This window comes from Silurus meridionalis, chromosome 8, assembly GCF_014805685.1.
Source record: "Silurus meridionalis isolate SWU-2019-XX chromosome 8, ASM1480568v1, whole genome shotgun sequence".
Taxonomy (NCBI): domain Eukaryota; kingdom Metazoa; phylum Chordata; class Actinopteri; order Siluriformes; family Siluridae; genus Silurus; species Silurus meridionalis.
This window is the reverse complement of record NC_060891.1, coordinates 26,516,879-26,531,775: the sequence shown is the minus strand read 5'-3', so window position 1 is coordinate 26,531,775 and position 14,897 is coordinate 26,516,879. Positions and strand designations below refer to the sequence as shown.

Genomic DNA, 14,897 nt, shown 5'->3' with positions numbered 1-14,897 from the left:
TTATCTAATGGAAGAACTTGTAAGGAACCTTATTTCTTAAGGTGCACACTTATATACAGTAAATGGTCCATACCTAAGTCTTTGGTATTTTGGGACTCCAAACAGTACAGTTTGGTATGTTGTATTTTTACGAAGCTGTGAACCTGGTAAAGGTCTTCAATCAGAAATAAAGTGAGCAGAAAGGTAGAGTTTGGGACAAAGAGATGCAAGGACAAAAGGAGACAGAGAAAGTAGGACAGAGGGAGTTAAAAAGTTGCTCAGCCAGTAAGTTGTATAAGTTGTCCCTGTTTTGCTTGTCCGCACATGTCTGTGCGAACCAACCCTCATGAAATAGAGGGAAGTTGTTTAGAAGGAACAGTGTAGTTTAAGGTGCGTGAGATAGTTTGAGAAATTTCCTGCTATGATTTAAATGTTTCTAGAAGTTTGTTACTTATTATTAGAAGGATGTAAATTCCACACTTAAAAGCTTACTGTGAGATTTAGACGTGGGGTCTGCAATCTTGATGAAGAACCTGTTGTTTGCCATGGTAACGGCAGGGTGTGCCACGAGTAAAAGATTTCATAACTTTCACATTGAAAGACCAAAAAAAAACAAAAAACGGGTGTGTCACGTTTCATTCTGATCTGTAGATTAAGAATATGGGCTTGCAGATTTGTTCATCTCCTCTGGAACAGATTGGATTTGTCTAATTAATTGCTGAACAAGCATATGGATACAGCTTGCAGCAATATTTTTGAAAAGCTCCAGCTTGTTTTCTTGGACAAAAAAAACCTCCACACCTCAGCTGAAGTGGTGCTGAATGGAGAAGTTGTCAGTTTGATGGAAAGGAATGAAAAATAAATCTTAAGGAGGATTAAGGAGGATTATGAGGAAATCTAGTGTAAAATGATGTTGATGAGGTTGGAAAGCCCCAGTAATTCGATAGTACAGTGTAATGTTTTGGGGCTAGATTGTTATAAACATGCCTTACCTTAATTTACTTGATCAGTACACTGAAACATGGTGGTGGCGGCATAATGCTATGCGGATGCTTTTCTATCTTTAGAACCTAAGTTTCTTGTCAAGGTTGTATGCAGAACAGATGAAGCAAAATACATGAGTTTCACTTCAGTGGGTTGAGAAAACTTTACCTTTCAGCAGGATGATGGTCTGAAATCCGGGGACGTGTGGTTAATAACAAAAGGGAAAAAGTTATATAGTGGCCAAGTCCAGATCTAAATTCCACCCAAAATCAGTGGGAACCTGAAGTAATTGTGAAAGAAGTGTTCAGAGATTATATGAACTTCACCAACCCTGACACACTTACACTTGTGTAAACCAAGTGGTGGATGAAGTACACAAACCGTGTACTTGAGTTAATAATACACTCGGTAAAATATTACTCCAGTAAATGTAATATTGTGTGGTGAAAGTATTTGCCTTCAAATGTACTTAAGTATCCAAAGTACTATGATTTATTACGACTAGAATGTTCCTCAGTTTACGTGAAAAGACTCGAATGTGACTCTCAGCACGCTGCTCTATTAATAGAATGATATTAATGACTTAAACACTGATTTCTATTACAACTATCATGAACCCAAAACCTTTTTATTTACTTATAAAATGAGCTCAAATCAGGTCACGTGTGTTGTGGTGAGTTCAAATCTGGAGTTTCTTCATCATTTATTTCTCTCTAAATGTTCTGCTTGATGCTGAACTGTATGTTGGTGATCAGTTAGATACACCAAGCGCCAATCAAAACGAGTGTAAAACAGAGCGAGCGCTCGACTCTGATTGGTGACTCGCTGCGTGTTTGACCAGTTAAGTTTTTTACCCTCGTAAATAAAAACAAACGACTGATATTCATAATGTTTCCAACCCATGGAAAGCAGATCTTCATGGAGCTGACTTTGTGCACAGAAGCATTATCATGCTGGAACAGTTTTGGGTCTCCCAAGTTCTCATGAAGGGAAAACCTGCTACCAAACAGTTTGGGGGAAAAATGAGTCACACTCGAGTGATGATTGAATTGCAGACATTTCACAACAATAAACAATATTTTTCCACCAATTTCCTGTGGTAAAAGAGGAAGAAAACACTCAGATGAATACGTAAAAATTATGTTTACAATGTTGTGGTATCAGTATCTGTGCTTCATCAGCTCTTTCGGACACACACACACACACACACACACACACACACACAATTTTGGCGAATTACACAGGACAACATCACACGTGATTAATTAAGTACAAAATGAATTTAATTGAGATGTAAATGCGGCATTTTCGGGGCACACACGGTAAACTGAGAGGAATGTCGGGAAGACGGACACCAAACAGAGGAAATCTACAATGAGGTTGGTTTACATTTACGCTTTTGAGCGGCAAACTAAAACAAAATCTGGAGGATTCTCTCAACGAGGTTTTTTTTTTTAATTTTTTTTTTACACAAATCGGTCCTTGTACAGAGAGTTTGAGATTCATCATTGGGTTCTTATTTCACAAAACCACACGCACACACACACACACACACACACACACACACACACACACACACAACCCATAGAATTTTTTCCTAATTACCCACAAGGCACATAATCCCCTGAGATCCTACAGCTTGTGATATAAGTATATATAAAACATATAAAAGACAATCAAAAACATACCTGGTTTAACCAAGGAAGGTGAATTATGTAATAAAAAACATAACATTTGCCTAGAAAATAACATCCAGAGCGTCCTGTGGTTAAATAATTGTGCAAAAAGAATTCAGCAGACTTGGCAGGAAAAGATTTGTTTACACATGATTTTTGATGATAAACAGGCTGTAAACAGTTAAAGAATGACATTTTAAAGACAGCAGATACATGGATTTTCGGCAAGCAGGTGTGGGGGTGTGTTTGCTCTCAAAGGAATGTTGTTGTACACATTTCTGAAGGCAGTTCTAGCAGGTTTAGAGCTTTAAGACCTCTTGAAGCAGCCCTCTGTACGCCGAGGGCTTTGGGTTTCCTCCAAAAGACGAATCAGATTCAGATGTAATGGGGCAGATGAGTCATCGAGCTTCTACAAGATGTGGGTTGTCTTCAGTTACACTGTGTTTCAAAGTAATTTGGCTGCTGGGACTCATTCGGCGTCTGACGAACGCAAAAGGATGAACAGATGAGCTTGGAGTTTGTGTTTACTTTGCCATCAGGGCTTAGAGTTTTTCTTCAGTGCTCCTTTTCTTCGAAGGAAATATGCTTCTATGTTTATCACTCCTAAATGAACTTCACATCCAGACCCTTTGTTTCTTTTTCTTTTTTAAACATTTTCAAAAACTTTTAGGATTCTGTTTTTGAGATTCATGCACTTTTTAAAAATACTTTATAGTGCTCCATGTACAATGGCGTTTTAGTGCCATGGTAAAAAAAAAATTAATAATAATAATTTAAATCAAAGATTATAATAATGTCAAAGCAAAATAACCATAAAGTCAAAATAATTTGAAAATAAAGTTGCAGCGATGCCAGAATAAAGTCGGAGCAATACAAGAATATATTCGTAGAAGTGCGACAATAAAATCGTAGAAATACGAAAATAAAGTTGTACAAATATAAAAATAAAATCGTAGAAGCATAAAAATAAAGTTGTATAAACATGAAAAAGTCGTAGAAGTACGAAAATGAAAGTCGTAGCAAGACGAGAATAAAGATGAAATAAACGTTCTTTCTTCTCCCGTTAGGGGGCGCCACAGCGGATCCTCCGCATGTTAGATTTGGCACGTTTTTACGCTGGATGCCCTTCCTAACGCAACCCTCCCCATTTTATCCAGGCTTGGGCCCAGCACTAAGAGTGGCTGGGGTTGGTTCCCTGACCGGGAATCGAACCCGGGCCGCATCGATGAGAGCGCTGCGTCCTAACCACTAGACCACCATGGAACTTAAAGATTAAATATTTTGAAAAAAAACAACAGAATTGAGAGAAACATTTTGCTGTTTTCTTTGTTTTTTTTGACGCATCAGCACTGAGTTGGAATCAGTCAACGAACACTGCAGTGTTTCTGTAGAAAACGTAATTTAATCAGAAGAAAAAAAATCAGACAGATTACGGAAATTGCATCTTGTGTACAGTCTGAAATGGCGACCAGTGCACGACTCTAAGGATTTCATACCATGGTTACATCTGAGGAGACACTGTTGTTTATTAAGAGACTGAATGAGTCTGAAGGAGTCGAACACCGGCGTCTCCGACATCGCCAGAAGTTCAGCCGGGGTCCCGACGCATTGTGGCCTACGGATTCATATGATATGCTTGAAATTTTAACTTTATTCTCCAAATTTTACGACTTTATTCTCATAATTGCTACGACTTTTTTATAATCGTAAATTTTTGTTAACATGCCACTAAAACGCCGTCGTACTCCATGAACACAATCACAATTATGAATCGAACCAACATTCAGTACCTCTAAATTCTAGATAAACTTTTGGTGCTTTTTCTTTGTTTTCCCAGGCGCATTTTAATATCAGATTTCTGAGCAGCTTCGGAAAAACATCAGAGAGGAAAAAAAGTACGGAAAACCGATCAGGAGAGACGCGATCGCTGCAGCGCCATCGCCTGTTCCCGTTCGCTTTAGGGTGAGAGACGATCATCTTTCAGTATTTACACCCTTTTCGGAGTCAAGAATAAAAGACTGGCAGCTCGGGGTTTAAAGAGAAGGGCCTTGGCTGCTGTTTTTTTATTCACAGCCCAAACGGCTTTTAAACATGTTTCTGAGAAGTAAAAAAAAAAAATTGGACATGTAGCTGCATGTTATAATTGTTCATAGCAGAGCTACACCCATTTCTCAGCTCATCTGCTTGGTAGTGTTCAGTAGAGGAGTGTTATGAGGAACAAAGCATCAGCAAAGTGAAATTCTCCAATTGCACAAGTTCTTATCTCACTTTCTGAGATAAATCTACTTAAATTTAAACCAGTTCCCGTCCTCAGTCTCACTACTGGATCGTAAAACCCATAATTGGTCACCATCAAGGTGCCGGTTGATTATGTCTCAAGTTTATCTCAAGTTTGTCTCAGGTTCCTTTCCAGTTCCTCCCCAGTTCAAGTGTCAAGAGTCCTTACCGTGACATTGAGACTGTATATGATGGCACTTTATCTACCATCTGTTTGTCATCCATCAGTGAGTTTGGGTTCTTGACGTTGTGGATAGAAGTTGCACGAGTCACCTGCCTGGAGCCCTTCAGCTTACGGACGCCCTCGTTGCATCTCTTGCACAACAGGTAGAGGATCTCGAAAAGCGAAAGCAGGATGCACACGACACTCGTGACCACCATGAAGAGCGTAAAGATCCTCTTCTCGGTGGGCCTCGAGATAAAACAGTCCACCATGTTGGGGCACGGCGTCTCCGAACACTTCACCATCGTCGGAAAGTCGTAGCCCTCATACATATAGTACACCAGGTAGACAAAGGAAGCATCCACACCCATCTTGAAGACCAGCGAGAGCACGTAGGTCCACCAGAGTCCGCCGCGCTTCTTTCCCGTGTTCTGGTAAAGGCGGTCGCAGGTTTCGCCGAACTTGGCGCGGTGTTTGCGTTCACGTTCCTCGCGGTACGCCACGTGCAGGACCACCAGTAGCGACGGGCACGTCACAAAGATCAGCTGCAGCGCCCACAAGCGAATATGCGAGATAGGGAAGAAATGATCGTAGCACACGTTGTGGCACCCCGGCTGGGCCGTGTTACACGTGAAATCCTTCTGCTCGTCACCCCAGACCTTCTCCGCAGCCACGACAAACACCATGATGCGAAACAAGAAGACCACGGACAGCCAGATGCGCCCGAACGCAGTCGAGTATTTGTTGACCCCGCTTAGGAGACCCTGGAGGAATGCCCAGTTCATGGTGCTGAGTCGGAGCTCCTCAGAGAGAACCCTGGGTGAAGGAGCGGATCTTCAGAAAACACAAAAGCCTGAGAACCTGCAAATGGTAAAGAGAATGGAGAAAGGTTGGGAAAGGAACTAGACATTGAAAGAGCACAGAGCATATGGTACACTTTTACACCAATAAAACGGTTCTGGAACAGGTTCTCAAACATGTTGTCCAAGGTTTCTGGCTAAGAAAATTGTTCAAAGAAGAAGATATCACTGAGCTTGGAATTCGGCACAAATCTGAATATGACTTTTTTTAAATAATTGAATTCTATACAAGTCACATGAAAAAATGATATCACCAACAATTTTCCATTTCTTGAACCTGCTAGATGTAGTCACTAGATGTAAAGCAGAAGCTTCCAGAATTCCCAGGGGACGATTATCTTCTTGAAGAGGAGAAAGCATTGAAAGAAATGGAAATCGGTCGAGTGGATCTTCCCACTTCGTCCAGGCCTGCCTCTGGATAGTGTTCTCTTCGACTGGAGGCCACTTTGTGCAGCTTGGGACGATTTCTCATCAACGCCTTGGGTGGTTCCATGAAATTTCGGAGTAAAAACAGGAGCTTTGAGGATGGATTGGACTGTAGTTAATGTTAACAGTCTCCTACACTGACTCAGGACTACTTTTCGCTTCTGATTATCATCACTGCACCACGCAACATCGTATATCTGCTATAAATGGACATTCAGTGCAACCCAGATGAGGATGAAGTTCCCTCTTGAGTCTGGTTCCTCTCAAGGTTTCTTCCTTATACCATTTCAGGGAGTTTTTCCTTCACCACAGTCGCCACCGGCTCGTTCATCAGGGACAAACTTACACTTATAAAGAACATCTTCACTTTTAATCACCACATTATCTGTGTAAAGCTGCTTTGAGACAATGTTCTTTGTTAAAAGCGCTATACAAATAAAAATGAATTGAATTGAAATGTATTCAATTCTCCTATTAAAAAAAAAAAAAGAATGTGATTTTTACTTTGTTCAGCATCCACGCTCCACACTCAGGCAACTCAATCTATACTCATGATAACCATTAAAATAAGACAATCACACTGTCGAGGAAATGAATTCATGAGTATGTGACCACAGACATGATTCGAATAATTAATTAAAACAACAAAAATTTGAGTGACATCAATTTACACAATGAATGATTTGGCTTGGGACAATAAAATGAATGCTATGCGTTATGAAATTCCTTCATATGATTACAACAGTACGCTTCTCAAACCAGGAGAGCAGCAGCAAGTTCTTCAGCAAAACCGCTGTTCCTATGATCTGTTCACTGTTCTGATGTTCTGAACCCTCCAGCACCATGTTAATACAAAAAGAGCTGAAAATATACAACTCCACCCAGTTCACTTTTACACTGAGACTTGAAACATCCGGAGAAAGTATGAAGAAAAAAAAGAGGAATACAGAGTTATAATAAAAATCATAGAAAAATGTCTGGGTTCATTTGCTAGTAATACAATTAAAGTGAATTTAAAGTAAAACAAAAAATAAATATACACATGAAATTGGTATATTTTTGCACATGTGATTGTATTTTTATTTTGTATTTAGTGCACATGCGTAACATATTTATTGCACAAGTTGTTGCACAAGTAACAATGATTATAATTATTGTTGTTGCACTGAAATTATAGTACATAATTGTCTAAGTTATTAAGAGTACAAAAGTGTAACATGAAAAACTATAACAATAACTATAACTACATCATCTATAGTCGTGGATACACACACACACACACACACACACACACACACACACACACACACACACACACACACACATATATATATATATATATATATATATATATATATATATATATATATACACACACATAGTATAATGCATGTGCAGTTTTTCTATTTTTTAACACATCCTATTTATTAACAAGTTTCATTAAAGAGCTGAACAAAAGAAAATACTCACAAGTCACAGCAGAAAACTTTAAAGACTCTTAGAAACCACTTCGAGCTCAGATCAACTTCAACAACAAGTCATTTCTGAACCTCTGGATCAGTCGCACAGCAGGCATGAGGAGCCAATGAGGACTTCCCAAAGGAACCGACTCTCTGCATCCAGGAGTCGATTCCGTACAGACAGGGAAAAAAAAGGTTTAGAGAGCAAGCGAAAATTAGGTACAGATGTTCCAAACCTGGGACTAAAGTTCTTGAAGTGTCAAGAGTAGCATACTAGACTGAAAAAACTAATATATATCGTGTAAAAGTGACTTAATCGAGTCCGTCGTTTGAGTCGACTCGATAACAGACTCGATAAAATCCTACATTTGTACGACACCGGTTTAACACTGATCTGAGATCAGCGGAATGGAGCGCTCGTTGTGTTATCGCGAGAGTTGGAAGAAATAAAATCTGATCTCGGATCAGCTTGCTCGCGCGAACCAATCACCAAAGTGCACGCGCGACACCTGGCGCGCGATTTAAGAAAGCGTCAATATTTATTTATTTTTTTTTCCAGTTCAGGCGAGAATTGAATTAATTAGTTTATTATTGTAATTATTTCATTAAAATAACCACAAATACAAAACAAAGTCATTTATAGAGACTAAATTACAAAAAAAGAAAAAGAAAATTTTTTATTTTGTATTTTTCTGCATCAGTGAAAAAAAATGCATAGCTTTGACACAATTTTAGAATAATTTCTGTTTGTAATTAATATAAAAATAAATATAATATTAATATAAATATTTATGACATTAAGGTTGAACGTTTATAAGTATCATTTATAAAAATGTTCATTTACACCTAATTAAAAAAAAATATATCAAATTGCACACTGCCTGTAAAAAAGCAAACCAAAAAAACCCCTGGATGTAATATAGCTAGTAGGTAAGAGCTCCATTGGATCATTACTGTACTGTTGAACATGTTTCATTTGACTACAAGGTATTTCTTAAGCAACCATATCAGAAGACTCTTTGTGGAGTCAAATGAAGTGTACAGGCTGGTGGGGGCAGTCGTATGATCCGGGGATGCCTTAAGTGTTGGTTAGGTGTAGCTTCAACAATTTTGTGTCAAAAAGGAGATCGAATGTGTGTGAGATTAGCCACAATGTTGATGGCTTTGCAGTTTCTTCTGTAATTATCCACGATGGAGGCAAGAGAGACACCAATCATCTTCTTAGCCGTCCTCACTAGCCGCTGTAGGGTCTTGCGATCCAAACCAGTACGATTCCCAAACCAGGCGAGCGATGCACCTGCTCAGGATGCTCTCAACGGTCCTTCTGTAGAACGTCGTGAAGATGTTTGGTGAGAGCTGGGCCTTCCTTAGCTTTTTCAAGAAGTAGAGATGCTGCTGGACTTTCCTTATGTGTCTGGTGAGGTGAGAATCTCAACCAGGTGAACACCAAGGATTTTGTTCTCCACGATCTCCATTAAGGAGCCACTGATGTCCAGAGTGGAGCGATCAGTACGTGTCCTTCTGAAGTCAACCTCTTATTTTACCCACAGAGGTCGTCGGCTTTGCAGCAGTCTGTTAAACTCTTTTTGGACAATAAATATTTGGTGTACCTCAATCCACAATTTTCTTGCATTTAAAATTGTCATATTGTAAAACTGAGTTAATAATATATAAAATATATAAAATATATATACTGCTATTTAATGACTCGCTGTAAATCTAGATCTGTGTTTAAGTTTAAGCATTTTAGCAAACATCAAATAAACCTGGAAACAGGAGCTCTGAGAACAAAAAGGAATTTATTTCATTTCAACTGTACAACAGTCGTTGATATATATATACTGCGTGTATTGAAAAAGGTTGACAATTTTTCCCCCCACTTGAAGCAACCAACGTTTCTGACTTATTATTATTATTCACCGAATTGAGCAACATTCACGTCGTCGTCCTCGACTCTGAAACCGTCATTAAAGAAAACGGACACGATTCAACAACACTGCAGGGCTGATGGAAAATAACAAAACAAAAAAGAAAAAAGAAGTGAGGAGTGGTTCAGGGAGAAAAACTGATGTTAAGGCTAAATGAAATGGACAGAAGGTGAAGAGTCCGGGGATCGGAGACCGGGTCAGGGATCAGTCCGTGAAACAGTCACGGTTTCAGAAGATTTTGGAAGTTTGTATTTAAATCCAATTTAGATTCAATTGACTTAAGAGCTGATTTCCTACCAGCCTGTTTAGTCTCATACTTGATTAAACTTGATTTACGAACATACAAATCAAGCAAAAGTAACACTAACCTTTCCCGCAACAAATAAAATAAAATAAAAAGCAACTAAAGCTCCGTCTTTTACGGCTGCATCTGATGAAGTACCCGATATACTTTCGTGTCCGATGCGTATTTTATGCTGTAAACGTGATACATGGGGAACAACTTTCTCCCAAGTTCACCATCAGGTCATGATAGATTTTTTTTTGCGTAACTTGGAAACAGAAACTCTCAGAAGGATTTCGGCAAAAATGGAGGACAAAGTGAATTTTTGCCAATTACAGAAATGTAATCTCAAAAAAGTGAGATTTTGAATAATGGTTTGAAAAAGAAGCAATACACCTGCAAAGCCTGGACTGTAGATCCCAAAAGGTGAGATACACTGGTACCACATCACCAAAAAAAAAAAAGGAAGGAAAACTAAAAGGACAAGCAGTCTGGGGTCAAGAGAAGATAAAAAAAAAAAAGGTTTAGAGACGAACGTTCATGCCGTGTTCACATCTGTCGCTGCCCTGGGACTCGACCACTTTCAGTCCATGACACGTAGGAACTCTATAAAACAGGCTTTTGTAAATTAATTGTTTTTGTTTTTTTTGTTTTGTTTTTTTACAATAAAATGAAAACAGGGAAAAAAAATAAAACAAACGTATAATATATAAATTTTTCAAGCTAATTATTTTGTTTCATTCCTCTTCGCTCTCAGGGTCTAAGTCCGAATCGCCGTTTGCTTTGGATTCGTCCTTCTCCTCCTCCTCCTCGCTCTCGTCCTCCTCATCTGCGTTTTTATCTTTGTCCTCAGTTACGTCCATCCCTTCCTCCTTGTCCTCCTCGTCCTCCTCCTCCCAGCTCTGTTAAAGAAAAACAGGAAGCGTGTTACCGGCTGCAGCAAGCAGATGTTTATAAACAAGACGTTGAGTGATTACATCTGTTAAAACACAACAACTGAACAACTATGGATGCAACTTCAAGCTCCGCCCACTTCATTATTTCATCACATTAAAAAAAAAAAACAAGACACCACCACACATACCCATCAATTTGATATTGATATTTTTATAAATTTTATTTCATTCATTACACCATAAATAGCAATTTCCTCTATAACGCACACTCGAACTGACATTTCTTCATCGAATTAAATTTGAACAAAAAGTCAATTTTTCTGGATAAACAAAATGTCCATTACAAAAATGTTTTATCAGTTTAAAATGAGAAAAAAAATTCGCATGTAGTGTAAAAATTAGAGGTTGTCCGATTAATCGGTTCTGCGGATTAATCGGCATCGTAGCTGATTGTTGTAACTATCGGCTGTCAGCAAAAAAACGTTTCGTTGGCGGCCTCTAGAGGCGAATCATTGATAGTACATGCTGTTTTTACACGCAAGACGGCACGCTGCACGGAGAGCGCTATATTAAATTTACTATTTATACCTTCTTAATGATATATGCATTTATATTTATTTCATTTAAATTTTACAGTTTATTTTATTGTAATTCAGTAATATTTTAGTTTTTTTTATCTTTATGCAGTATCCATTTTATTGATTATGGGTTGATTAATCGGTTATGCTACCGGTTGACCTCTAATACTAAAATCTACTAAAAAAAACAAGCCAACAAGTAAAATTTCATAACGTGCTAATCGATGTCCACCAAAACTATTATTAGCACTCTTTATAATTATTTACAAAGTTCATCCCAGACAATTACTCCCATTTACTGTACAAGAAGGGTGCCAATAGTTTTAAAAATATCAAAGCAATGCGTTGGATTTCAATTGCATGAAAACCCTTGAATTAACGTCCAAAAAAGTAACAAAACTCACATCAGAGTCGTCGTCGTCGGGCCGTCCTTCATCTCCAGAACCTTCCTCTTCATCTGAGGACTCTGCAAAACACACGTGTGAATGAGTTTGGTCGGTTCCCAAAAAACAATACCTCAAAAAGAGCCTGAATTAGTGTTAGATGCGGTTTCAATCACAATGAAGCACGAGACTGACCTTCCTCATACACCAGTTTGGCTTGGCGATCCAGGTTGGTTGCTTTGTGAGAACTGTTGTTTGTCGCCACCTAGTGGAAAAACAACGTTACTTCAATCCTGTGCTGGCTCTGTAACTAATCCCATCCTAACAATACACAACACATACCTGCGTCATTAACAGGTACAGCTTGCCATGGAGTCTGGTCAGCTGTTGGTACAACTTCACCCGACTCTCGATCATGTAGTACAGTGCCCCCAACTGAGACACCAGATCCGGGATCTGAGACGCAGGAAAATAAAAATAAGCCGTTTTTTCAAAAAAAAAAAACAAAGCACACGGGACGAACACGGGCGTATTTGCACAAGCTTACCGATGACAAGTACGACGTGTGCTGTGTCAACACGGCCTTCAGCCACTGTATGATGAGAATCGCTCTGTAAAATAAGTCGTATCGGTTAATATTGCCGTGATCGGGTAAACCGTTTGTAAACCATTCTGTTTAATTCTGGCCTCTGATTGGCCAGGAAGTTTGACTCCATTATGGAATTAGTCTCCAGTGTCAATGAAATCAGAAATCCGAGAAACTTTTTTTTGCCATATTGTGACAAACAAAAATAGAAGATGTTAAAGTAACAAACGTGGCACCAGGATCTAACTCGACTACTATCGAGCGTAAGGAATCGGTTATAGGGTTTATAGATCACACGGTTTATTAGACGTACTTTGAAAGTCGTTATTAGGAATTAATGACATCACGTTTCATTAATTAAAACTTTTGAACAGGAAGTAAAAGCTGAATCATATGGAGTTTATCAAAAAGAACAATTAGAATTATTCAGATTAATGAGAGCTTTACACTTACGCGTAGGGATGTCCTTGGAGTCTCCTTGACAGCTACAGAAAAAACACAAAAAAATGTTATTCACGAGAGAAAAATCCAAATGAATAAAAAAAATAAGGTCAGGTGTCAGACTCACCTCCTCGACGAGAGGCAGGACAACCGGAGGAGGCAGCCGAGCCACCGTGTTCTTAATCAAGACTTCCTTCTTAGTTTGAAAGAGTTTCTGAGAATAAAGAAAAAGAGAAAACAAAAAAATAAATAAATTATGAGCCGTCTCCATGACAGTCAGAGAACATGGATCTAAAGCAGACGTCAACTCACGTTGAGGATCTTCTCATCTTTGCTTTCGAGGCCCTGAACAAGCAGAACGGCGTAGCTGTCCGTCTGGAGCGAAGCCAAAGCTCTTTTACCTTCACCTTTACCTCCTGATGTGCTCAGCTCGATCTGCTCCAAACGTTCCTCTATCGACATCTACAGGGGGACAAAATCCAGGGTCAATTTTGGGCCCCTGAACATGTTCCTTCAACCCTAAATGCACCCTGTACTGTATTTTTCTGACATAATAAATATTATGAATATTCATTAAATAATTAATATTCAATATATAAAATTTTGTCTATGATTTTCAGTCTAATTTGACGCATTGATTGAATTCGGTTCAAAAGAGCAATTATAACACACACACACACACACACACACACACACAAAATGTTATATAAATAATCACAATACGTGATACTGGGTTTAATACGTCATCCTTAATAATAAATTAATGCAACTCTATTTTCAAATAATGTTTAAAAAAACAAAACTTTACTCAAAGTACTTAATGAATAAATTTTTTTTAAATTATATTATAACGTGTTAAAATTCATTCACGTCATTGCTGAATATGGTTAAAAAATAATTCCTGTCTCTTTCACGTACCTCCGTAGGAACGTCTTCTTTCTTCCTCTTCTCTGATTGGCTGGGAGTGGCTTTGATGGGCGCTTGATGCCCGGGAAGTCCCGGTATTAAAACTTTGCTCTTCTTTTCGTTCACGATGGGCGTCTTCACCTAGAACGTGTGTAAAAAAAAAAAATTGAATAAAAAAAACAAAACAAAAAAAACAAAGCCACGTTCTTCTTCACGACTAAATTCAAATCACCTTAAAAGTAGATAATTTTTTTTTAAATAAAGTACAAAGACGTGAACAGTTTAACCGAATGAACCTTTTCTGTCACTCAGAATTAAACAACAATTATTAAATAAAGTATAAACAATTTACCTTTGTGACTGCGGCGTCGACAGAAATCGAGAGCGTCGTGTGAACGTCTCGAATCAGACACACGTGTCTCTCTGAAGTGTTGATGGGCTGAAAACACACACACACACACACACACACACAGCATGAACATCATCCAAAAAAACAAAAATCATAAGAATTGTCTTTATATTGGTGCGACATCTCCAGCAAAATGCACGTGAATTTCTGAGCACAATCACTCACCATTTTCTCGATGACTGGTTGTAGGTGGCTGCCATACGCCATCATGACGTTCTGTCTGTCTGAACACAGAGCTGCAGCCAGCAAGGAGACGGGCATCGGGGTGGCGCTCTCACCAGAGCTCGACACCTGAACCGAACACACTGGGGACAGGGGCTTTTTACACGGCCTGCCGAAAAAAACAACACAAACACAAATATTAAATGATTAAGTTTGATTGCAATTTTTTTTTTTTGCAGCTTCAGCACATTTTAATTCAAATTCTATAATAATTTTAACAATGAACATCGTCTCAAAGCAGCATAAAAAAAATTATAAGAATTATAGAAAAACATTTTTTTAAACTCGTGAACGTATTTATGTTTACGTGATAACGAAAAAACTCCCTTAGATGGTGTCAAAAAGAGAACTTGAGAGGAACCAGACTCAGAAGTGGATCATCCAAGAGTGCGATTATAAATCATTAAAAAATAAATAAAAAAAAAAGTGTAACATATTGA

The 14,897-nt window shown here is 38.5% G+C and overlaps 2 protein-coding genes across 4 annotated transcripts in view; both read right to left on the bottom strand.

The window, feature by feature from the left end:
• Positions 1-4,441: 4,441 nt before the first annotated feature.
• Positions 4,442-7,959, bottom strand: gjb10 (gap junction protein beta 10). Of its 3 annotated transcripts, none has more exons than XM_046856675.1 (2): positions 7,836-7,959; positions 4,442-5,940 (listed from the first exon to the last, which is right to left on the bottom strand). In XM_046856675.1, exon 2 carries the CDS (start codon positions 5,862-5,864, stop codon positions 5,082-5,084), a length of 783 nt encoding a protein of 260 aa, XP_046712631.1. In that variant the 5' UTR covers positions 5,865-5,940; positions 7,836-7,959; the 3' UTR covers positions 4,442-5,081. The 3 variants fall into 3 exon arrangements, with proteins under 3 accessions (XP_046712631.1, XP_046712633.1, XP_046712632.1); XM_046856677.1 differs by lacking the exon at positions 7,836-7,959 and adding an exon at positions 6,198-6,433; XM_046856676.1 differs by lacking the exon at positions 7,836-7,959 and adding an exon at positions 6,217-6,433.
• Positions 7,960-9,605: 1,646 nt separating this feature from the next.
• The window catches only part of wdr43 (WD repeat domain 43), a 13,430-nt gene continuing 8,138 nt past the window's right edge, over positions 9,606-14,897 (bottom strand). Inside the window, exons 8-18 of the mRNA XM_046856403.1 lie at positions 14,401-14,566; positions 14,179-14,265; positions 13,839-13,967; positions 13,233-13,382; positions 13,048-13,134; positions 12,933-12,964; positions 12,441-12,504; positions 12,236-12,349; positions 12,089-12,158; positions 11,915-11,976; positions 9,606-10,938 (exon numbers count right to left, since the gene is read on the bottom strand). Of these exons, the coding sequence (XP_046712359.1) occupies positions 10,774-10,938; positions 11,915-11,976; positions 12,089-12,158; positions 12,236-12,349; positions 12,441-12,504; positions 12,933-12,964; positions 13,048-13,134; positions 13,233-13,382; positions 13,839-13,967; positions 14,179-14,265; positions 14,401-14,566 (1,126 nt within the window). The 3' untranslated portion in view covers positions 9,606-10,773. The remainder of the gene's footprint in view (positions 10,939-11,914; positions 11,977-12,088; positions 12,159-12,235; positions 12,350-12,440; positions 12,505-12,932; positions 12,965-13,047; positions 13,135-13,232; positions 13,383-13,838; positions 13,968-14,178; positions 14,266-14,400; positions 14,567-14,897) is intronic.